A 27,304-nucleotide genomic window follows, 5' to 3' on the forward strand; every position below is an offset into this window, starting at 1 on the left:
ACAACTATTCCTGTTTGGTCGATTTACGACTAAAAGATTCAAATATTTTTGTCACCAGAAAGTGACAGTTTTTTTAATTACAATGTGTTAATTCAAATTTCATTCTAAATTCTACTCTCTTGAGAGCTTGTCGTGACAGATCATTATTTCATGGTGTGAATGCAAGTTTTACTGTGCTGATTGCTGTCCGCTACCGAATTTTGAGATGAACCTTGAGAATAAGGAATTGCTGCCAATCTCAATGCGAGTGATATATTCGGTGAGTTCTCTGTTTTATGTATTTGGTGGCTGGATGATAATTTGTTACGCGGCCTGCAGAGTGAATTTTGTAATCAACCTTTTTTCATAAGGAATTATTTATTCCCTGATGGTCTGTGTGGCTTACAATCCAGACCATCACCAAGAATCCCCAAAAATGACAAACTCTCGGAGATAAATATTTTTTCTCAAAGCCTCCTGTGTGTTAATGTAAGTAAAACATGTGTATTTATGTATGAGCGCAAGGTTGGTAGAGAGAGCGTCGTGCTTCACTGCTATTCTGAGGTTACGAGTGACAGCCAAAAATGTGTATATTCTTGGTACACCTTGAAGGTAATAGGCATTAAAATCGCTTGACAAACGGAGTCTAGAAACGTTCGATTTCAAGCGCAAAACTGGTTTTTATTTATTTTGTAAACAATTTTATAAGAAAGTAAAAAAGTTAATCCAGAGAAACTGTCACAGATAATCTTGGCTATAATACTGTATTTTTTAAAGATGTTTCCTTTACGCGTTCATACATTTCTATTGAAAAAATATTTTTCTTAGTAGTTTAGATTTATATTTTTTATTGAGTAATTTATTATTTTATTTGTATTCTACTCAAGCGAAACGATAGTAAAACCTTCAATTTATCTAAAGCATATTTTTAGGTATTCATAATGTACACCAATTCCTTATAAAGATTATTCAAAATAATGATTTAGAATTAAGCTTAGCATAACATTGTGTAAACTGTTTTCAAATATAAAATATATAAATCATCAAGACATATCAAGAAAATCACATTAATAATGTTCAGTAACCAAATAGGTTCAGTCCGTTTCGTCCATCATCCTCCCCTTCTCCTACTTCACAATTGTTTATTCCACATCACAACATTCTCCAATGAAGCTTAAAATACATACGAAGCTTAAAAAAACTTTATTGTCGTCCAAGAAATATTTTTAAGCCATAAATACATTATTCTTAGTGGAAAGCTTAGGACCGCTGATATTTGAATGTGTTTTGTGTAACTGAGAAATTGAATGATTTCTTCAATTCGGATAAGTGAACGTTATTGAATAAACAAACTCGGCTATCAATTACATAGAAACCGCACAGAAAACGATCTTTAAGGTAATACTAAAAAAACATAGACTGACTGATACAGACCAAATATTCAACAGCTGTGACGTACTAGATATACGCCAATTATACGTTAAAACACTACTAAACTACATTTTTGACAAAAAAAAATTTCAACATACACAAAATAATACTAACAGACCAGTTAGACAAGCGTACAAAGAAAACATAAAAACTCCGACAGTAAATTCAAGCTTTGGACAAAGACACTACCAATACCATGCTATAAAAGCTTTCAACAGTGTAAAAATTGAGAAAAATAAAAATAAATTCACACACAAAATTACAAGATGGATTAAAGAACAAAAAAGACAATATTACCAAAATGTCATAGAATAAAATAAAAATAAAACCTACCCGTTAAACTCAAAACCAATATAAACACACATCACTCACAAACACACAAGATTATATATTAAATGTATTTTTTAATCTTATATTGTAGATTGTATTTAGATTAAATTTTCATATTATAAAATGAAGGCCTCAGAACGGGCAAGCCACCCAGTGAGGCCAACATTACTGGAAAATTTTGAAATGTAAAAAAATATTGTACCAAATAAAATAAAATAAAAAAAATTCCAACAGTTGAATACTCAATATAGAAGAAAAAAAACTAATTTTAAATTATCAAATATCGACTCAAAACCACACTGAAGGGTGGTCATCGGGATTGTAAACAGTTGAACCAATACCCCATGCAAAAATTTCCAAACACTGATAGCCAAGATGGCCGCCGATTTTCATCAAGCCTAAATCTCTTGTATTATGGATGCTTATTTATTTATTCCAGTTAATATAACTAATTACCGTGGTAACTAACCACCATGTACATGGATTTTGTATGAATGACATTGAAGCCAAATCTATGGTGAGGGGAAAATGCCAGGAAGCAATCTTGTATGACAAACTTTTGAACTTATTTGTATGCAAAGTTGTGCATAAAGAACTAATATAATTTTATTTGTTGTTAATGCAGTTTAAACGGCTTTTGATTTTTTGGGGTATTTGATGAGACAAGGTATGGGATAAGTCGATAAAAAATTTAAGTAGGTTTTGGCATTTTTCATACATCCCGCGGCTTCAAGTGGTTCTCAAATTGCTTCAGAGCTTTTAGGTCCATGGTAAACATGGCTGCCAAAGACAATGTGAAAACGGCGTAGAGTTATGTAAACTAATGTAGGCAGTCCATACGGGAGGAGACATGAAACCTTGTGAGGTATGAGGGGACTGTGTTTACATGTAATTTTTAACCAGGGTGATACTATCTATAGTATTTATTATTCAGCAACGTTTTTTTTAATGTAGGTACTGTTTCAACCGTTTTGATCAAATGAGGCTACGGCATCCCAGTTTGGGATATTTGTAGGATGAAGGGGTGCTAGATTTGTGAGGATGAAGGGGGTGCGAGAAGGGAAGGAGATAGGGAAGATGAAGGTTGGGAAATATCAGAACTGGCCACCAAACAAGACTAAAGTCATTTCAAGCAACGTTTCAATTCCGGATGATGGTATTTCACCGGGTGATACTGAATACATTTACAACGCTTAGAAATAATCCGAGAGCAGTTGTTTTCTGACATGCTCTATTTTTAATTAAATCTTTAAAAATGTATTTTCGCCTATGACTGCCGTGTCATAACTAAAAAAATTGCTAGATATTTTTTTTCAATAACTACTAAGAATTCGTTGATATAAACAGAAAATTGAAACATTGCTTGAAATAGCTTTAACCGTGTTTGGTGACCGAATCTGAATAGCTAGGTACTCCCCCACCATATTTTTTTCCCACTACCTTCAGCCTCACCACATACCCCAATTGGAAATGCGAAAGTCTCATGTTTGGGAGCAGTTGGGACTCTTGTGCGGTATTTATATATAAAAAAAGGAAGTAAGCAATCCTTCAGATCAGATCAACAAACACGGCTAAAGCTGTTTCAAGCAGCGTTTCCATCCTGAATGGTAATCTTTCACCGCGGCGATACTGAGATTATGAACCACTTAGAAATGAAGGATCACATTTCTAGAGATTTTCTTTACTGAGCTATTCTTAGCTCATAATCTAGACTTTTTGAAATATCTTATAACGCCTGAGATGAATTTGGCAGATATTTTCACCTTGGTGTTTTCGTGGTCGTGATGGAATTTTCGTGGCATCCGAAATAATATCTTTTGATAATGAAAATCGTGTGGACGAAGTTCTTGGCTCAGAGATGGTTTTACACAGGTATTTGCAAGTAATCTGCCTCTACCGGGAAAATGTCAAGGTTGGCGCTATATATAAATGAAATCCCACACGTTTCTTCCACGTGTTTAATAAAATTGCAATCATAATCAAACATACTAATGTCTCGATTGCATGTGATATTGGGCGTGTTATGATATGTGAAATATTCCTGCGTAATGAAGTTTGCTTTGATTGAACTTGGATAGAACCTTAACAGAACTTGAAAATCAACTTTGAAATTTGATGAATTGTTCAAGTTCCGCTAAACAACCCGTCCTAAAAGTCTTTATTTGAAATGTGGACCTAAAATTGGAAATTCATATATCATACGGGATATATTCTGGTCTAGTAATGTGTAATTTCTATCACCTAAGAAATTCTAAAAAATGGTACCATAGGATTTATATGTCTTATACTGATTTTAAAATGTGGAAATTCTAACTATACAATTGTAAATGTTCTCCAAAATGCCCTGGAAAGAATCTCAGACTTTTGATGTCGCGAAAGAAACCATTCATCTGTTCTGAATGCAATTACTAATGTTATCCAAATTGACCCTGGTAATAAATTACATCTTTGCGATTCTTTCAAGGATAAAGAAACCATCCTGTCACTTCGAATGCAATCAACAATGTTCTCAAAAGTTGTTTTGACAGGATCGCCTTTCCATTGTAAGAATATTATGTACTAAATACACAATTTGGCTGTCCTGAAACGGGAATCCTTCCCAGTTGGACAGACAAAGGTTCATTTTGTTTTGTATTGTTAAATTTCTTTAAATAATCACCCAACAACTCCTGGCAGGTTAATACAGATAAAAAGGAGTATTGCATGATTTACAGTTGCGTTTTTATCGTCCATTAATACGTTTGATATCAGTACATTTATTAGGTATCCCTTATTTGTCCACAAAAAAATAAATAAAACTTGTTAATGCAAAAAAATATATAATATACACATGGTTTCAACTTGATTACTACAAGAAATAACCGGGTGATAGGAGTTAGTAAAAGATGCATTAAAGTTCTATTTCTTCTCAAACGAAAGTTAAATTATCACGTATAATTATTGAAATAACCCTAAAAATCTATTTAGTACAATTTGAGGCGATGCAGTACGTCGTGTAACATTTTGAATAAAGACGCTTACAATAACATCAATTATGTATGTAGATAGCAAAAGTTTAAACACCGTCCGCTAATAATAACGTCATTGACTAATTAACACTCATTATGTAGATAGCGATAAGGTTTAAACACCGTCCGCTAATAATAACACCATTGACTAATTAACACTCATTATGTAGATAACGATAAGGTTTAAACACCGTCTGCTAATAATATCACTATTGACTAACTAACACTCATTTTGTAGATAACGATAAGGTTTAAACACCTTCCGCTAATAATATCACCATTGACTAATTAACCCTCATTAGATAGATAACGATAAGGTTTAAACACCGTCCGCTAATAATATCACCATTGACTAATTAACACTCATTATGTAGATAACGATAAGGTTTAAACACCGTCCGCTAATAATATCACCATTGACTAATTAACACTCATTATGTAGATAGCGATAAGGTTTAAACACCGTCCGCTAATCATATCACCATTGACTAATTAACACTCATTATGTAGATAGCGATAAGGTTTAAACACCGTCCGCTAATAATATCACTATTGACTAATTAACACTCATTTTGTAGATAACGATAAGGTTTAAACACCTTCCGCTAATAATATCACCATTGACTAATTAACACTCATTATGTAGATAACGATAAGGTTTAAACACCGTCCGCTAATCATATCACCATTGACTAATTAACACTCATAATGTAGATAACGATAAGGTTTAAACACCGTCCGCTAATCATATCACCATTGACTAATTAACACTCATAATGTAGATAACGATAAGGTTTAAACACCGTCCGCTAATCATATCACCATTGACTAATTAACACTCATTATGTAGATCTGTTGATTTTGATTTATACAAGAAAAAAACATCGCCAAAAAGTGGCTTTTAATTTATTTTGCTAACGATAAGGCACAAATATTTAAATGTTTTTCAATCATTTTATAAAGAACTTAATTTCTCAAATTATAACATAAAACTATAATCAAAAATGAGTTCGTTAGCAGGATATTTTGAACTTTAAAGCAGTTTTTATAGACCTGACATTTTTGTAGGATATTTTTGTCTGAGCTTATAAAAAGACATTAGAGTTTGGAAAAAGTTACTAATCTTATTTACTTCTACCATTATGTATAATCACCTCCCGAAGTTAGCGCACTTTACCCCCGGACACTCTGTATAATGATGAAATGCGGCACCGTAATGATTTTTATGAACATATGTGTCGACACCTCTTGTTTACTAAAAGTTTAACAGGAAACCGATCGATTCATTTGTTAAGGTCCTGCAGTCCCGTTTTTAACCGGATTATGTATAATTTGAAGATATTCATAATAAATTAACAATATTTTATATCAGTAAGTTTTCACTTTCAAGTTCTTTTTATTGGTACGAAAGCTAAAACGGATCTGTCAACGGGTACCTACCCTTCAAACAAAACAGAAAATCATCCCCTTAAAAAACAATGTTTTCTCAATATAATTTCTATTTTTAATAATGGGTGTATTTTTTTTTAAATCGTTTGATTAAGGATTAAACGATCCTTCCCAGGCTAACCATTGAGCTAAATCTCTATTCGGAATGACCGATATTTATTTCGTGTATTAACTGCTGTAATGTACTCTAATTTCTGAAAAAAATGATTATATATTGTATAGATGTGATTGTTACCAAATGACAGTATGCATTGTCATCGACGACGAGTTTAACTGCTTAACTAAACTTATTTTTAAAAACCCATTTTGGATTATCGATAATAATCCGAGTGAAATATTGTGTATAAATACATCGAGTCAATAATGTAACAGGTAACGAAGGCAAAATTAGGGAAAGTCAAATTCCTCTCACAAAATATTCCCAAACTAAATATATCTGCCCCGGCTTCGGGCTTCGTGTGTTTCAGAGATGAAAATTAAATGGCTGTAAATTTAATAATAATCAATTAATTTGTGCGGAGTAGTCGATGATAATGACACATACATAATTAAGAATTTCTAATAATAGAAGTTAGTTAAGATGTTTGTACTAAAATAGCTTAAGAAAATTTCTAGAACGTTGGAGTTAAGGGTTAAAATGTAGCAAGTTATTTATCATTAAACTTGCTTCTAGTACCCTTATGTTCGCGAACTATTTAGCGTTTGGCTGAGCGTCTCGTCTAAACCTTCAAATAAACTTTCCGTGAAAAAAGAGGTCAGTTTTTCATTTCTATTCACAATATACAACAAGCCGGAAATTGGTCAAATAAGCAGTAACAATAATTTTGCGTTCTTCAGGTGTGTATCGCTTTCTATTACTTGCTGTCAACTAATTCTCTATCTGTCTACAGCATAAATTTCAAAGCAAAAAATTATGGCACATTCGCATTATGACATGAGTATCTTACTTGTTTTAGTTTAACTTTAAAAGAGAAATCGGCTGCAAGTTACTGAACGCGACGACTTAGGGCAAAATTGAATGATAAAAATTGAAAAGATTATCTGCCTGGACATACATATTAGGATAAGGCTGGCCGCATACATACGTTTTCCGTATTCGATTTCCGAATTCGTTTTCCGTATTCGGAATTCCGTGAGACTAGCGCAAACGTTCGTTTTTCTTCATTCGGAATGTATAAACGTCAGTACCAGTGTTGCCAACAAGGGCGATATATCGCCATTTAGGCTACTCAGAGCGAGAATCGGCGCCGAAAAAATCTAAAAGGCAACTGGTCGCCAATTAAGCTACATCAACATCAATTTTAAACATGTCCCGAAATTCTCTAGCCAACCCCCCCCCCCATGAAATTAATTTTTCTGGGGACAAATTTTATATTTTCTTGAAATTCTCTAGCCACCCCCCCCCCATGAATTTTTTTTATTTTCTGGGGACAAATTTTTTCTTTTGAAATTCTCTAGCCACCCCCCCCCCACGAAATTTTTATTTTCCACTAAAAACATCATTTTTAAACATGTCCCACCTAACAGCAAATTCGGCTAGTTTACGCTACCTTATGTATGAGAAACGGCGATATTAGGTCAAGATCCGTTGGCAACACTGAATTACTGAACGGAAATTTCCGAACGTTTGCGTTGGCACAAGCAAAATGTATGCAAGAGCTGCGTTTCACATGACGTCATTAGGTTTTTTCCATTCGGTTTCTCCGAACGCGCCGGCTTGCATTCGGAACGTGCGTAAGGAATTTGTTCCGTTCGGAACTAAAACGAACGTGTGCGGCAGTTAATGTATTTTCTACTGATTCCGTGCATTCGGATGTCCGAATACGGAAAACGAATTCGGAAATCGAATACGGAAAACGTATGTATGCGGCCAGCCTTAAGGAGTAATTCTCCTCCATTAGGATTCTGAGGAGTACATAATATATATTATTATGGTAGCGGTACTTAGATTTTTTTCACCGAAAAATCCAGACTTCTAATAATCAGGTATTGGTGGAAGCCTATTTGTGAAAATTTTATGTAACGGAAACGAAATGCATAAAAATATCTACAAACTTTGTTGAAAATACCTTAACCTCTTGAGCAATATTAATACAGTTATTCTTATGATACGAATATTCTTCGCGTACTAAAAACCTCCGTAGAGACTTTTTGGGAGATATAAATATATCCCAGCCTGACACTGAAATTTGATTAAAACAGTGTTAGAAACAGAGAATACAACGCTAAAAAATACCACAAATGCTTGCGAAAAATTAAAAATAATTCTTTAAAACAACATTTAGCATTTGAAAAATATTTTTCAAGGTTTGAAAACTTTTTAATAAATATTTTAATTAAAAATAAAACAATTATTAACAAACACCAACATTAAATAATAATATCACATCACAAAGTATCTGCTTCAAGTAACCAAATATTTTAATATCATAAATAACGATAACTTTTGTAAGTAATACCTTCGTCTAATTAAATGTTTATTTTTTTTAATTTTCGTATAAAGTATTAATTAAAGTTTACATGATAAACTTCATAAAACCCATCAGTGAGCAATTTAAATAAATTTATCTTTATTTGCGTTCAAAATTACTAATATTTTTAATTGAATGCGTCGCGCGTCGCCTCGATATGAAATAACAAAATCTGAAAGATTCTTTAATCTGCTATCAAGGACAGTAGTTTATTTTGGTTCAGTTCAATCTGCATTCTGATAGTTCTAATGTTAGAAGTATATTGGAAAATGTCAGAGGCTTTAGTGTTTAATACGAAATATCTGATACTAGGTAAGGCATTAATTTGTAGAGTTTAAAAAAACGGTCCTCAATTGATTATAGGATGTTTTGTTTCTTCAAATATCGTGCTGACGAGAGCGTCATTTTACCTTCTCCTTACGACACACGTGTCGTTTATGAGTCAACAGGAGGTTACAATAGAGCTCTCACCAGTAGGTATCTATCGGAAACTGTTCTCTACTGCAAAGTAAAAACAGTGTGAACATTGTTTAGCTCTTTATTAACTCTAATAATATGGTTTCTTTCTTTCAGAAAGACGCTAGAGATGCACTTCTCTCGAGTGCTGATGCAATGGGCGCTCCTGGCAGCTTGCGGAGCTTTGGCCGCGCCCCGGGGCTCCCTGGACATGGAACCCCCGATGGACCTGCAAGCCATTGACGCTCCTCCCCCGGACCAGGTCAGAACATTAACTGGAACCTTATTTTTAACTGCAACCTTAAATGAAACAGTAATCTTAAGTGAAACTACGACCTAACATAAAACTACAACCTTAAATGAAACCGCCACTTTAAATGAAATTGAAATCTGAAATGAAACCGCCGAACAAGTATTCAAAACATTGATCTTTCAAATTTGAATCAATTAAATTCATGTTAAAAATTTGGTCCTTCCAGCCGGATATAAACCATATTTTTGCGAAAACATTGAAACAAATTTAAAACTACTACATCCAAAGATCATTTACTACATCAAAGTCAGATTCTATAAAATGCTAGTGAAAAAATTGGTCCATCGAGAAAGATCCAAAAACATAGGTCTTTCGAGCCAAATTAAATAACATCTGTGTCAATAAATTTCTCTTTCGAGTCAGATTCAACATTCCGATCAAAACTTGGTCTATCCAGAGGAATACACATTCTTGTCAAAATATTGATTTTTTGAGCGGGATTCAACAACATTCTTGTCAAAACATTGATCTTTCGAGCGGGATTCGACAAAATTCTTGTCAAAACATTGATATTTTGAGCGGGATTTAACAACATTATTGTCAAAATACTGATATTTCGAGCGGGAATCAACAACATTCTTGTCAAAACATTGATTTTTCGGGAGGAATTCAACAACATTCTTGTCCAAACATTGGTCTTTCATGCCGAATTCACCTACATTCAGTTTAAAAATTGTACTTTCGAGCCGGATTTAACAACATTCCGTTGAATTCATTGGTTTTTTATTGACATTCTATAATATTTAAGTAAAAACGTTAGTCCTTCGAGCTGGATACCGCAACATAACGTTTGAATTATTTGTGATTGCAGGAAACATTCGGCTATCTGCTGCCCCGTCTCGCCGCCAAGTACCGTCCGTCTCTGCAGTGGGGCGGAGTGGCTGACCCCAGGCTGTACATTCTAACCGAGATGGAAAACATGCAGGTAAAACCACTAATAACTAGCTAACCATCGCACCTTTTCTCCTACGGATTTTGAAGAGAACACAACAAACATACAGGTTCATAAATGTAAGTCTTATGTTCTTTAGACTGTTTATTTGCCCCAACATAAGAATTAATAATACATGATAATATCTTCCTATATCCATCTACTGTACACTGTAGTCTGTACATGTCCAAATCATCTAAACAATTCTACATTAAACTTGAGCTCATTGCGCATACATCCATTTTGAATTCTTCCACATCTCATAATGCTGTCACACACAGTGGCAGTTTTCTCTAATGTGCGGATATGCAGTGAACCCCCCCAAAAAAAACTACTGCAAACAAGACTCACTTGGATTATAATCTTACTGAAGTTTGAACAGCGTGCCACTAATCCATGGTAAAAAATCCGAGCTTCGGAATGAACAACGCTCCACAAATTCCTCATTCCAGTGTGCAGGGTTGGCGTTGCAGGACTCACCACCGAATCTTTCTCAAGATTACCGAACGCATTCCGGAGACTTTCTTTTGCGATTATAAGTTTTTTTATTTGAAATAATTAATAATTGTATGGTTGACATAAATATCAAATAATAAACTAAAGTCACAGGAACAACATCGCAAATAAGTAATTTGAAGTAGACAGATCGGATTATTACCAGTCAAAAGATGTTGACAAATTAGCATTTACTAGTTGTTGAAGAATTTCGTTAAAATATCTAATGATGGGAAGAAATCACCTCAGAGGATTGCGGTGCTTTTAAATGAGTTGACAAAAGGCACATTTCTTAGTAATACGGTAAAAACATGTCAAAGTGGAAGCCACTATAATTATTTAAATTATCTTAATGCCAGCATTATTATTTATACAGGATCAAACTACCCAACCACCAATGAACAAAGAACAACACAAGAAGTGCCTTGTAGGCGTATTTCGTGGTCCAAATATAAGCCCTACTTAAAATGTATCGAACTTGCCAATTAAGTCCCGAGCCCTTTTTAAATGATTTCGTACAAGAATTCTAAATTCTTCCATCCGTCTGCAGTCAGTGGGTCTATGGCAACCCCAATTAGGGTTTGTTGTGAGGCTAAAAGTAGTGAGTACGGGAAGGAGATTGAAAAGAATGAGATGGAAAAGTGACACACTGAACCCCAGATACCTACCCACCCCTCATAAAGAATTTTTCATTCCCTATAAAGACCCTCCAAAGATGACATAGGCCCTTACATGAATTATTTTACTCGGGGCGTAATGTGTTAAGCTAGTGTAAAAAAACTGAGAAAAATTTGAACTTGAGTCAGATATTTAGTTATTGGTTGCTGTATCAGATTAGTTTACTCATAGGTAACAACTAACAGTTAGTGCTGGATAAGCTAACGAGTAGTTATAAAGCGTGTCCGGGGGTAATGTGCACTAACTTCGGTAGGTGATTCTACATGATGGTAGAAATAAAAACGTTCAACAACTTTTTTCTAAATTCCAACTTTTTTTCACACACAGTTTTTTATTTTTTTCTACTTCTAAAATCGTGTAGAATCATCCTGTGAAGTTAGGGCATTTTACCCCTGGACACCCTGTATAACAAACGGAAGGAAGATATGAGTGAATCACTTTAAAACAACTAACAACTAGTACTGGATAAGCTAACGAATAGCAAACGGAAGATACCTCGCGTTCTTTGAGTTCTATATAAGTTCATAGACTTGAATGACTTCAAAATTTGATATGTCCTGTCCCCAGATAATCCCCAAAATTATAACCATAAATCCGTACTTTAACTGCACAAAGCATTTTTGCAGGGTGAGTTGCCATTTACAAAAAAAAAGTTTAATTATTTGAAGTTCCGAATGCAAGTCCAGGATATATTTCCGTGCCGAGTTGACAACGTAGTTTCTCACAGCTCTGCAGAGTTTCCCAGACTGCGGGGGAGATACAGCTTTAAATGCATAATTAAATAAGTTTTTAATTACACCTGGAGATAGCAATTAGACGGGAAGCCACCAGAATCCATTTCTTTCCTAGATGAGACGGTTTGTCATGGTTTGTTTGGAAATACATATTAGTAAAAATAAATCTTATTACTGAATCTTTTGGGACTAACTAACTGACCATTGAGCCATTTCTCTTATGTGACGCCTACTAGACATGCAACGGATATCTGGTAACTATCCTGTGTAAATCCCGGCGTGTGTAAGTAAATTTTATTTGATTTATTTTGTGTTATTTTGCAATTTAATCACTTAAAATAACACAAGGTATATTTGCGGCACGTTTCAGAGTGGAAAATACTCTCAGTATTGCCCTGGTGTAAGACCACCATTCAGAATTGTAACGTTGATTGAAATGGCTTAAACCGTATTTTGTTTCAAGATTTGAAGAGCCGGGTACATTCCCACCTTCCTCTCGCCGTCTCCTTCATCTTCCCAATACTTTCAGCCTCACATCATACCCTAATTGGGGATACCACGGTCTCAATGACTCCAGGCGGTTGGGAGCAGTTGAGACTTTTGTGCGGTGTTCACATAAAAAAACAAATTCTGTCTTCTTTATAACAATTCTTCAAAGTCTTCTTTATAACAATTGTAACAATACTAAGTGTCACAGTCAACACGTAAATTTTTGCTCCACACAAATTAATAATTATATTAAAATTAAGAGCTTAAAGTAGTGTTTTTCACCCACGAGTACTTTAGCATAATCAAAAATTAACATTGTGTACCAACAGTTGCAGCTGCCTAACCGGTAATTCTTTATTATTAATTAAAATTTCAACTGTCACTGGATTCCATTAGACACACACATACAAAGCCGATTAGAAGGAAGAATACTAATACAATCAAAGTTTCGAAGAGTACAAGTGAAACGCCCACCCACTTCTCGCCATAGACAACGCATGAACAGGGTTGTCACTGCATCTTATATAAATTATTAATATACAAAATCCAATTGCAAGATGAGTACCACTGATGCACTATCATATATCAACAAGGCTAAGGAGGAAATTAGTGCTTTATATAGTAATATTACTGATTCGGCACTTAAACTAACTAAAGATCAGATGACTAAATTACTAAACAAACTTTCCAACCTCTCTGGCACCATGCTGGATGTTAGTGTCAAAGTTGGAATCCTCGAGGGACAGGTTAAGTCATATGAACACATGGTCTCCTCAAAATTGATAGAATCAACCTCACAACATGAATCTTCATATTTACCAAATTTAACAATGTGCGAAGCTGCTGACGAGCTCGAGGAGAGGAAAAAACGTTCGAAAAACATTATTATTTTCAACTTTCCTGAAAGCTTGGCCTGCTCTCAAATTGACAAAATTACAGATGACACGACAAAAATATCAAATACACTAACGGCCATAAACTCAACCATCACCAAGGCCAACATCACAACCTTTCGTCTGGGGATAAAAAAAACGGACCAACCCAGACCTCTAAAAGTGATGCTTGACAATCCCACCCAAGCCATTGATATTTTGCGAAAAAAAAATAGCATAACAGAGTACCCTGGCATTAAAATTTATTCCGACCAAACTCCAGCCCAAAGAAACTATCTCGCCAATTTACGATTAACCCTAGACCAAAGAACCCGAGACGGTGAAATAGGTCTCACAATCAAATATAAGAACAATAAACCTGTTATTGTAAATACAAAAAACTCCCAACGAAACTAACATTTTACTACCAAAATGTTAGAGGTTTGCGTACCAAGCTCAACACCCTAAGGTGTAATATTCCAACGATAAATAACGATGTGTACTGCCTAACAGAAACCTGGCTTCATGAAAATATATCTTCCCCTGAATTAGGCTTCACCAACTACGACGTTTACCGGCTGGATCGTGAAAATATTATTGGCGGCGGGGTTTTAATATCGATCAGAAAGATGTTCCATTCAAAACTATTAAAACTAAAAAATAAAAACATTGAACAAATAGCTATATTAGTGAAACTCAAAGCAACAAAAATAATAATTGTGTGTGTGTATATACCCCCCCAAGTTAGTGCTGATGTGTATTGTAAACATTGTGATGAAATTGAATCTTTGAAATTGAAATATCCTAATGCAAAATTAATAATTTTTGGGGATTTTAATCTCCCAAATGTAAACTGGGTACAACCCACCGAGTCTTCAAATCCCATTTCTGCTAAAGCCCAATTAATCATTGATATCATCAACTTTCTCAACCTTAAACAATTAAATCATGTTAAAAATATAAATGACAGAATTCTTGACCTTGTCATATCAAACATAAATAATAGTAATGTCAGCGAATCGCGTGAATCAATAGTATCCATTGACTCTCATCATCCCCCTTTACAAGCGACCATTTATTTGGCACCCATTGAACTCCTTAGTCCCCAACCTCCCGTTCACGAACTAAACTACAAGAAAGCCGATTATAATCAAGTGCGGTTATATCTTTCTTCGCTCAATTGGTCCCGCATTTTTATGTCTACAAACGTAGAAGAAGCAACAAATGTGTTCAACTCAAACCTTTATGATACTATTGAAAATTGCATACCAACTTCTATTGTAAAACGTAACGACTGTTACCCAAAATGGGTTAGTACTGAACTAAAAAAACTCATTCAATGTAAAAAAATTGCTCACATTAACTTTAAATCCGATAACTCCACTGACTGCTATAAAATTTTTTCTGTTTTACGAAATAAATGTAAAAGTCTATCTAAAAAATGCTATTCAGATTATATTACAGATGTAGAGCAGACTATCAAGTCAAATCCAAAACATTTTTGGAATTATGTGAATTCTCTTAAAGACAACAACGGCTGTCCTCGATCAATGTATTCAGGGCGAAAACATGCTGACAGTGATCAAGAAATAGTTGACCTCTTTGCTGATCATTTCTCAAGTGTTTATGAACAGAAAAATGATAATGTAACTATACCTGAATTTAAATACACCAATGTAACTGACATATCAACATGCCACATTTCTCTGGATGATGTTAATACAAAGATCAGATCTCTAGATTGTAAGAAGGGGTCAGGTTCTGACAAAATTCCACCGGTATTCATAAAGGAATGCGCTCAGTTTATAGCAGCTCCACTTCAACACATATTCAATCTGTCACTTCAAACTGGAATATATCCTGATCCTTGGAAACTTAATCACTTGACACCTGTATTTAAATCAGGTGATAAAAATTGTGTTTTAAATTATAGACCAATTTGCATACTGTCTACCACCCCGAAAATGTTTGAAAGTATTGTCTTAGATAAAATTGCTGTTAAGTTTAGGCATATTATTACTCCAGAACAGCATGGTTTTGTGACCGGTCGGTCTACCACAACCAATCTTCTATTGTATGAACACTATATCTGTGAAGCTTTCACGTCTCGTGCACAAGTAGATTCAATATATACTGACTTTTCAAAAGCCTTTGATAAGTTAAATATTAATATCCTTCTCGCGAAACTGCAAGCCCTTGGTATACATGGATCATTCCTAAAATGGTTGAATAGTTACCTCTGTAACCGCGAACTGATGGTAAAATTAAATAATAAAGTCTCATATAAATTCAAAGTAACATCTGGAGTTCCTCAAGGCTCTCATCTGGGCCCACTTCTCTTCGTATTGTTTATAAATGATTTATCTTTATGTTTCGAAAATGTCAAATTCATTCTATTTGCAGATGACCTAAAGCTTTTTAAGATTATAAAATGTTTAAATGATGCACTTATCCTTCAGCATAATATAGATAGACTTGCTAGCTGGTGTGAAATAAACAAATTATTCCTAAACGTAAAAAAGTGTTTCCACATGTGTTTTTACCGTTCACGGACTCCAATAACCATATCGTATTCAATTAACAATAATGAAATTGCATTAGTACCATTTATCAAAGACCTTGGTGTTATTTTTGACAGAAAACTTACCTTTGATCGTCACTGTGAAACAATTTCCAATAAGGCCATGCAAATTCTAGGTTTTGTAATGCGTAACACAAGGACTTTTCAAAACATTGAGTCAATTAAATTACTCTACTGCTCTCTTGTGAGATCGCACCTAGAATATGCATCTCCTGTATGGTCTCCGATTTATACCTGTAACTTACACCGCTTGGAGAAAGTACAAAGAAAATTTCTTCGATACGTTCAATTCAAATTGAGACAGCCTGTAATTGATATCTGCTATAATACATTAATGTCTGGTCTAAATCTACCACTTCTTTCTACCCGGCGAACTATTAATGACATTCTTATACTTTTTAAATTACTGAACAATCTCATAGACTGCCCTCAAATGTTAAGTGTTATAAATTTTCGTGTCCCTGTTAAATCAACTCGACTCCACCATCTTTTCCACAGTGACAATCATAGCACTAACTATTTGTATCATTCACCGTTGGCGCGTTTTCACCGCACTGCCAACACGTATACAGACCTTTTTGATATTTTCAAAACCTCACCGTCTTGCATCAAGGCAAAAATACTTGGTTATGAATGTAATTGATATGTTTGTGAAATGTTAAATGTCTGTTTGTACTGCATCATACTGACTGTTGTGTTCTTCTTTATGTGTAACATATATATGGTTTCTATACATATACATTCCACATATATACATATATGTGAAATGTATATGTATAGCATCAATAAAAACTGCTTGTGGATGTATTATTTTAATGAAAAATGCTATTTCTAATTGTCAAGTCTCTGACAGCCCTGAACTGTGTACTTATAATCCCATGTTTCACATTACTGTAAAAGCCTTTTATGGCGTTTAATAAATAATAAATAAATAACTATTAGGTCAGATTATGGATAGTGAACTAGTATCCACGTATCATGCTGTCAAGTGTCCTATGCCGCACGCCTCCCAGCGGGTTTGACGTAGAAAATATTTTTATCTATAAGTCCCAACGAATGTTTCAGAGGTATTTTAAATGTGCTTTATATTTCTATATTTGAAGTTGTGAAAAGGAATACCATTTTAAATACTAGATAACAATTATACAGGGTTTTCCAATAAGAGGTGTTATTTTGATATTCAATCGTAAAAGATCAATGGTTTCGTTACTTGTGTGGTACGAAGCGCCGTCTTGTTGAGAGTAAACGTTGTCCAGATAAATACCATTCAATTGCGGCCATAAAAAATCATTAATCATCTCTCGATAGCGATTTCGGTAGATGTTACTTTTGAAGCTGTCATTTTATGACATTTGACAAGTAGAAACTACGCCATTAATAAAAATGGAATGATACACGCTTCAACAACACATTGAAATTATTAAAATTCACTTGAGTGAATCAAATGCAAATCATCTTGAGTGATGAGGCCCATTTCCACCTCGGTGGCTTTGTCAACAAGCAAAATTGTCGCATCTGGGGCTCGGAAAACCCAAGAGTTATTGTTGAAAAGCCTCTCTATCCTCAACGTGTGACTGTTTGGTGCGGTTTATGGTCCGGCCGAGTCATTGGACCTTACTCGAAAATGAGCCTGGAGCAACAGTTACGGTGAATGGATTGCGCTATCGAGAGATGATTAATGATTTTTTATGGCCGGAATTGGATGGTATTGATCTGGACAACGTTTACTTTCAACAAGACGGCGCTACGTGCCATACAAGCAACGAAACTATTGAATATCAAAATAACACCTCTTATTGGAAAACCCTGTATTTGATTCACCTACATCTGGAGCTTCTCCGATCGCGTTTCCATCCCTATCGCTTGATGTATTAATTTTTCCGATAGGTGCTTTATTTCCCGTCTGCATATAAATCTAGTTAACTATGTTTATATCGGCTTTATAATATAACCCACTTTGAGTTGGAACCAAAACTTAATTGTGTGCCTCTCTACTTTTGTTTTACCTCAAATATGTCTCAGGATGATAATTATTTCCACAGAAACGAGCGTTAAAATTACAATTAAAATTATTACGTAAATCATTTTAGCGACATTTTAAAAACCTGGCTGAACAATCTACTAACTGGTGATTTTGACTGTGATCTAGCATACGAAGTTGGCCATTTACTCGGAAACGCAAATAAACTCTTCTGTTGAAACTTTCTGGTTAAATAATATATTATACAGCTTAGCGGTAGGAAGGTGTCCTTAAATATTGGCGGGTTTTGAATTTTAATAACTAAATAACCCTTTTCAAAGTAAATTAGGCATCGTAATGGATTCAGAGGAAATCAGTTTATTTGCGAAAATAACATCTCTCTCAACGTGATAATTGCGCATATTCCAGTATATAATATAGTCGAAGCAACTATTTTTAGATTTAATATATTTTTATCAGAGCTCGCCGCTTTTAAATGTCCAGGTAACTGTTAAAAATGGAAGACATACTAGATTGCACGGAGAAAAATGATACAACATTGCTTATTTATTCAGAATTCTAAACCGTTTCAGTGCCAAAAAAATTCATACAGTTGCTTGTAAAATGCCACCAAAAAAACATTATTTTTTATGAAACTATATATTTTTTAAAACTCCATAAATTCTTTGAATTTTCAAGGATTTCGATGATTTTTTCGGTGTTTTATTAAAGAATATTGGTTTAGAATCACGCGGAAGAGGATCCCGAAGTCCAGGCGTTTCGAAAAAATGAGAATTTTACGCACAGACGTACGCGCGAATCAGAACACGACTGACGCAATCGACGGAAATCGACGATCGGCAATCTTCGTTAAAACACGAATCGACAAAAATCGACGATTGGCACTCAAACGGTTAAAATTATTGATAATTCTGTTTAAAAACAGCTTTTGTAGACCTTACAAATGAATTTACAGGATTCATGGTAAACTTTTAGTAAATTGCGAATAAATCATTACTAAATTGTTTTAAAATATACTGGTATTTATGTTAGAAGATCATCATTGATAAAAAAGAAAATTATAAATTGGACTGGAGTTCCTTTGGGGGGAGGGGACATAATTCAAACGACCTTTCTACCCTTCATCAGTTTTTCATGGACAATCTGTGTTGACCCAAGTGACTGCAGATGCAGTCAACTTGCTGGATATTCTCAGCATTTCACTTTGACCCCACCCAATCTCCTCTACCGTATGAAAATGAATATCAACTCCCTACTTACATTTTATCTTTTTACGACAACTGTCCCCTTCATCAGTTTTCTGGGGGCACATTTGTGCTGAACCAAGTCGTTGACTTACTAGATAACCTCAGCATACCACTTTTTTAACCGATAAATTTCCTTCGATTTCAGGATGACGAACCGCTGAGGTCCAAGCGCAAGCAGCCTTCCATGTCTATTGTCAACCCGATGGATGTCCTCAGACAACGCCTGCTTCTCGAAATAGCCCGCAAGCAGATGCGAGAGAACGAAATCCAAGCAGAAAAGAACCGCGTCTTTTTCAAGAACGTCGGCAAACGCAATAATAACAACATGGCGAGCTACAATAACAACCTGGCGACCGACAATAACAACCTGGCAAACGGCTTCAATAACAACCTGGCAAACGGCTTCAACAACGACTTCAGTCCGCTGCAAAAACGCGGGCTGTATTCCAAGATGGCCGACGTAGATTCCGACAGGCAGGCGGCTGTCAACGCGTACTTTGCCAGTGGAGCCAATAACCTCTAAAATGAACTCACGTATATATTGGATATTTTAGTATAGGTAAAACAATGCATACAAACCAAAACCATGACAAGATTAACACAGAGCAATTTAGTTGCTCGCATTTAACTACTGCAAATATTATAAATTATTATTGTTGTATAATGCGAATTCAGTCATATTGAGAGTTATTTATTATAAAGTAAATATATTTTAATGTATTGAACTTTAAGCACCAAAAATCGTTAGCAACCATCAAAAAAAATTTTTTTCGTAATAATTTATTTTTTATGACGCCATAAATATTGTTTCATTTATGCTTCACTAATATCGTTTATTTTGCTTAAAGGGGACACGAGTAAGCTCTAACGTACGACCGGATTCCGATTTCACCACGAGGGTTGTAGATAGTAGGTAACAGTGTTAGCAATAATACTTGGTACCCGCGAACATTTTGAAGATTTTTCCCCTGATAAACTGAGATTGATCATTTTTGGCAGGAATTTCATGAGGATTTCAATTATTATCCACCTTGCAACAACAAACGTAGCCCTCTTTCTTTCAAGCTTCAACGGACGACCGGATATCGATTTCACGGCATAATCTCTAACCGCGAAGTTTTTTGATACAATTACTAAACTTCATAAACTTTCCATTATCATCTTTACTATTCCCCAGGGAGCCTAAGCCAATTCTATAGTCATTTCCTCTATTTGGTTATTATTTATAGATGGCAGCACTTTCGTTTGTAGCTAGCTCATGGAGCGAGTGTGTAGATATGTACGGCAAACATTAGCGTATTAATTCTATATACTATCTGATTTTAATTAAAAACGTTATTTTTTAAATGAACCTGGTGTTAACAATATTTTGGTGATTAAGGCTTGATATATGAACAAAGTGTTAATGTTTTAGAAGCGTATTAAGTATTTTTATTTCGCAGCTAAAAGATATTAAAGAGTATAATGACAACCTTTAAATGCATGTATTTATAAAGAAATAAATTAATTATATTCTGTGTATTTTATAAGTAAATCTTCAAAAGTAAAATCAGTATTTAATCGAATTTAAGGTCATCACTTCGAAAAAATTAAAGGAAAAGAAACTTAAGTCTAAAAAAGAGTGATTTTGAAAATGGCCTAAATTTAAAAAAAAATCAACACCTTCCAAATATTGCTTTTTTGCTTTTCTATTAACGTACCCATATAATGTACGTATTTTAAAATACACTTAAAATGTTACTTCTTAGTTTACCTACAAATATTAATAAAATGTTGCATTCTATTTTCTTAATTATTGTATTCCTTGTTATATTTTTCTAAGAATATCTATCTATATATAGTTTGCATTGTACAAACGTTACAACGTTGCCAAAAAAATCGAATAATATTTGATTAATTTACAGGGATTTCTTTTTGTTTCGTGTTTTTACATATTTTTATAAACTACACTCTTGCCAAAGTTTGATTTTATCGTATTTTTTTTAATTTTATTTACTGACACATATTAAAATAAATTTGACTTATAGTCAATAAAAAAAATAGGTAAATATATTTTAATGAAGTTTCAAAATTTATAAAAAATGGTTTATAAGTAGTATTCAATAATTAAACATTTTTTGAAAAGATGCTTCTCTTAAAAAATGTTATATAAAATAATATTTATCCACTTTACAAAAATAATTAAATTAATTTTGTATACTTACTTACAGTTACAAATAAAAAAAACGTACACAAAACGATCGTAATCAAATGATCGTAACTCCCAAATGATCGTAGGCAAATAATAAGCAAATGATTGTAAGCAAATAATACCATCAATTAATGCACTTATGATCGAATGATAATTGCGATCGTTTTGTATATGATATTTTTGCTTGCGGTCAAAATGTTGGTAATTTAACATTTTCTTTACTGATGTCTTTTTTTTATCTGTTTATATCTGAAATATTATATAAGATCTGTAACAAAATCCAAAAAAGAGTCACCAGTTACTTATATCTTATAGACTAAATTAAATGTAACTTATTCATGTTTTCTTGTAAACTCTAGTAACATTCCTTGAATTTTAAGTAATACTTCTTTGCTTAAAGAAAAACAAAAATTTCGGCTAGAATTTAATAAATATTTAAGCATTGATAAAAATATTGATGTATTGTGTAATATTACAACATAAATAAATTAATTTAAAAAGCTTTTTAGTTAGGCAAAGAAATGACGAATACTTATATTTAAAAAAAAACACATATTCAGGTAATATTGTTGTAGAAAATTCCTTAGGAATATTTTAGTGGACAACTGGACTTATTTTTTGACACGAAATTTTTATTGTTTCTTTGCAAAAAATATTGTATTTTAGACAACGCTTTCCTACCAGTGTTGAAAAATGTTGTACAAAGTGGTTTAGTGACTGTAAATTAATTATTTCAATAAAAAGGTGAAGTTGTAATTGCTATTTGGTTATTATTAAAACACCCCTTGGAGATGGAGACGGCCTCGGTGATCGAGGGGTAAGGCTCTTGACTAGCAAGCCGAAGGTAGCGGGTTCGAATCCCGGCGTGCGCAAGTTAATTTTATTAATTTATTTATTCGATTAATTTGAATTATAAAGAAATTTGATAGTGAAAGATATTATTTTTATTTATTTATTTATTATTGGATAATTTGTATAGCGCCGCTTTTGTGAGATATCACCTCAGGGGCGGTTTACAGTTGATGCAGGTATTACAGAAAATATAAATATTACAAAAATAGAGTGAAGTTAAGTTAAGTAAAATGAAGTATAGGAACAGGTGACACGAAGATAGAAGATGGAGACTCTGCAGCAAGAATCCTAGGTGGTGAAGAAACTGGGCCAGCTGCTGCAGTAGCATCATGGTGTTAACACCACCATTCAGAATTGAGACGTTGCTTAAAATCGTTTGGTGACCAAATGCTACCACACCTTCCTCTTACCCATCTCCTTCACCTCCTCACTACCTTCAGCCTCACAACATACCAGATTGGGGAAGCCGAGGTCTCACTGGATCTAGACGGTTGGGAGCAGTTGGGACTATTACCAGTGCGGTATTCACAAAAGTAAAATAAAACCATTGAAAAAATAGAATTTTTATTAAAGGCCAAATTTATACTGAGGTGTGATTCCGGGTTTAATTAAGGATAAGGAATTGTCCTTAACCTTAAAATTAACTAATTTTTCGCTGTCATCCGAGAGAATCGCAGTTAAAGTAGAAGTAAATTAATTTTAAGTTTAAGGACAATCCTTAAGTATAAGCGAAATCTTCTCTCGGAGGTATTATGTTACGGATTGTCCATCAGGGTGACCAGATAACTCATCGAAATGACAATTAAACACACCTTTAACACGTGAAAATTCGTGGTGGTTTTTCTAAATCTCATGCAGACAGTGACAGTGCCCTTTGTCCTGTTTCAAGTTCAACTGTGCGAAATTACATAAATCTAGCAATGAAACAAATACACGAACCCACAAATCCACACCGGGATAATCTTCTTTATATAATTATATGATGTCTGGAAAATCGTAGTACAAGCGAGTATCTTGTGAATCTACATCAAATTTGGAGTCGATTTTATAGTACAAGTTTTTCCAATAAAAGGTTTTATTTTGGTATTCAATCGTAAAAAATCAATGATTTCGTTGCTTATGTTGCGCGTAGCGCCGTCTTGTTGAAAGTAAATGCTGTCCAGATCAATACCATCCAATTCCGGCCATAAAAAATCATTGATCATCTCTCAATAGCGTAATCCATTCACCGTAACTGTTGCTCCAGCCTCATTTTCTAAAAAGTAAGGTCCAATGACTCCGCCGGAACATAAACCGCACCAAACAGTCACACGTTGAGGATAGAGCGACTTTTCAACAATGACTCTTGGGTTTTCCGAGCCCAAGATGCGACAATTTTGCTTGTTGACGAAGCCACCGAGGTGGAAATGGGCCTCATCACTCAAGATGATTTGCATTTGATTCACTTAAGTGAATTTTAATAATTTCAATGCGTTGTTGAAGCCTGTATCGTTCCATTTTTATTAATGGCGTAGTTTTTACTTGTCAAATGTTAAAAAATGACAGCTTCAAAAGTAACATCTACCGAAAAAGCGGGCTATTCAAAATAACACCTCTTATTGGAAAACCCTGTATATCTTTTTGGGTCGACCTTTCGTTTTCGAGTTAAGTTAGAATTTTTTTAATAAAATATATATATGCCTCTGTAGGGGTAAATATCATCCTCTAAACGTATAAATGTGTAGATTCGTACCCAAAAGTATTTTCAATCCATTAGTTGTCGAAAACAAAGTAAAAAAACGAATAGTTCATACTATTTCCCGCTTGTACTAAGAGTTCTATCTGCCCTGAACCAGTCGTACTCTGTAATCCCCAATTGAAGAGTGTTTTCACAATGAAAAATAGCTATCCAAAGTTTGTTTAATTCTTATTTTCTATAAAGATTTCTACGAAGTGGATAATTCAAATTTAAAAAAAAATGTTAATCTGAATTATGTATCATAAGAAATGATGATTTTTCAGAAATAAATATTTCCATACCTACACCTATATACGAGTGAAATAATTAGATGGGTATAGTACGTAAAACAGTCATTATTATTTTTGTTATTTGTTTTAGGGGTGTTATGCCGTGTTGCGCTAACTCCTTCTTTAGTCATTATTATCTTATTCAATGTATCTGAGTAGTACACCGGTAATATAAAATAAAAACTTTATATCTGATTTCCCTGGATTTTTTTTACCTGGGTATTTATTACTCATGCAATTTTCATACGTACGTATCAAATGTAGGTTAATGTTTTCATTTTACATTTGCGAATATTTATACTAAGAAAGATAAGCAAACGTTTATTTTTATAAAATGCAAAGGCTATTTCGTTTTGTGAAATCTTTTTTTAAGTAAGTATTTAGATATTTCTGTCAAACTTCGTCATTTTCGACTTTTTTAATATTAACTCCACACAGGAGGTCCCGAGGGAAAATCATTCTCTTTGGGCGAATGTTTAATTTGGGAATGCTTTACGGAGGGTCTTTTTAGCGAAAGGAAATTGTATGAGGGGTGGGTAGGAGTCTGAGGTCAATGTTTCCAGGGGAGGCAGACGTATGAATCCATCCCTCCGACTGAAGTGCAAGGCGATGAGTCGATGATCTCCCTTATCCAATCTCTCCCGATCCGGCCCGTCATGTAGTAAGTGAGACTAAGCAAACCTCTCCCCCCAGGCCTCTCTCTCCAGTTTACCACCAGCCGCCTGTTTTTATTTACGCAAGAAATAAACATCGCCAAAAAGTGTGTTTTGTTTTATTTTTGAAGTGTTTATTGGTATAGTATATGTCTATATGGATGGTATCCTGGACACCACTAACAATGCTGTATCTACATAGGATACCCCATTGTTATTGGATATGGCAGGTCGTGTGAAGGTCAGCGTTTACCAAATATACTGTAGAAAGTATCTACATAGGACACCGCATTGTTATTGGGTGTGACAGGTCGTGTGAGGGTCAGCGTTTACCAAATATACTGTAGAAAGTATCTACATAGGACACCGCATTGTTATTGGGTGTGACAGGTCGTGTGAGGGTCAGCGTTTACCAAATATACTGTAGAAAGTATCTACATAGGACACCGCATTGTTATTGGGTGTGACAGGTCGTGTGAGGGTCAGCGTTTACCAAATATACTGTAGAAAGTATCTACATAGGACACCGCATTGTTATTGGGTGTGACAGGTCGTGTGAGGGTCAGCGTTTACCAAATAAACTGTAGAAAGTATCTACATAGGACACCGCATTGTTATTGGGTGTGACAGGTCGTGTGAGGGTCAGCGTTTACTAAATATACTGTAGAAAGTATCTACATAGGACACTGCATTGTTATTGGGTGTGACAGGTCGTGTGAGGGTCAGCGTTTACCAAATATACTGTAGAAAGTATCTACATAGGACACCGCATTGTTATTGGGTGTGACAGGTCGTGTGAGGGTCAGCGTTTACCAAATATACTGTAGAAAGTATCTACATAGGACACCGCATTGTTATTGGGTGTGACAGGTCGTGTGAGGGTCAGCGTTTACCAAATATACTGTAGAAAGTATCTACATAGGACACCGCATTGTTATTGGGTGTGACAGGTCGTGTGAGGGTCAGCGTTTACCAAATATACTGTAGAAAGTATCTACATAGGACACCGCATTGTTATTGGGTGTGACAGGTCGTGTGAGGGTCAGCGTTTACCAAATATACTGTAGAAAGTATCTACATAGGACACCGCATTGCTATTGGGTGTGACAGGTCGTGTGAGGGTCAGCGTTTACTAAATATACTGTAGAAAGTATCTACATAGGACACCGCATTGTTATTGGGTGTGACAGGTCGTGTGAGGGTCAGCGTTTACCAAATAAACTGTAGAAAGTATCTACATAGGACACCGCATTGTTATTGGGTGTGACAGGTCGTGTGAGGGTCAGCGTTTACTAAATATACTGTAGAAAGTATCTACATAGGACACCGCATTGTTATTGGGTGTGACAGGTCGTGTGAGGGTCAGCGTTTACCAAATATACTGTAGAAAGTATCTACATAGGATACCGCATTGTTATTGGGTGTGACAGGTCGTGTGAGGGTCAGCGTTTACCAAATATACTGTAGAAAGTATCTACATAGGACACCGCATTGTTATTGGGTGTGACAGGTCGTGTGAGGGTCAGCGTTTACCAAATATACTGTAGAAAGTATCTACATAGGACACCGCATTGTTATTGGGTGTGACAGGTCGTGTGAGGGTCAGCGTTTACCAAATATACTGTAGAAAGTATCTACATAGGACACCGCATTGTTATTGGGTGTGACAGGTCGTGTGAGGGTCAGCGTTTACCAAATATACTGTAGAAAGTATCTACATAGGACACCGCATTGTTATTGGGTGTGACAGGTCGTGTGAGGGTCAGCGTTTACCAAATATACTGTAGAAAGTATCTACATAGGACACCGCATTGTTATTGGGTGTGACAGGTCGTGTGAGGGTCAGCGTTTACCAAATATACTGTAGAAAGTATCTACATAGGACACCGCATTGTTATTGGGTGTGACAGGTCGTGTGAGGGTCAGCGTTTACTAAATATACTGTAGAAAGTATCTACATAGGACACCGCATTGTTATTGGGTGTGACAGGTCGTGTGAGGGTCAGCGTTTACCAAATAAACTGTAGAAAGTATCTACATAGGACACCGCATTGTTATTGGGTGTGACAGGTCGTGTGAGGGTCAGCGTTTACTAAATATACTGTAGAAAGTATCTACATAGGACACCGCATTGTTATTGGGTGTGACAGGTCGTG

The 27,304-nt window shown here is 34.8% G+C and overlaps 1 protein-coding gene across 1 annotated transcript in view; it reads left to right on the forward strand.

The window, feature by feature from the left end:
* Positions 1-21,118, forward strand: part of Dh44 (corticotropin-releasing diuretic hormone 44) — a 435,996-nt gene extending 414,878 nt beyond the window's left edge. Inside the window, exons 4-6 of the mRNA XM_089647556.1 lie at positions 9,242-9,386; positions 10,249-10,362; positions 19,591-21,118. Coding sequence (XP_089503682.1) covers positions 9,255-9,386; positions 10,249-10,362; positions 19,591-19,968 — 624 coding nt within the window. The 5' untranslated portion in view covers positions 9,242-9,254 and the 3' untranslated portion in view covers positions 19,969-21,118. The remainder of the gene's footprint in view (positions 1-9,241; positions 9,387-10,248; positions 10,363-19,590) is intronic.
* Positions 21,119-27,304: the final 6,186 nt, after the last annotated feature.

This window comes from Hesperophylax consimilis, chromosome 26 (assembly GCF_061612785.1).
Source record: "Hesperophylax consimilis isolate HC1 chromosome 26, BYU_Hcon_1.0, whole genome shotgun sequence".
Lineage (NCBI taxonomy): Eukaryota > Metazoa > Arthropoda > Insecta > Trichoptera > Limnephilidae > Hesperophylax > Hesperophylax consimilis.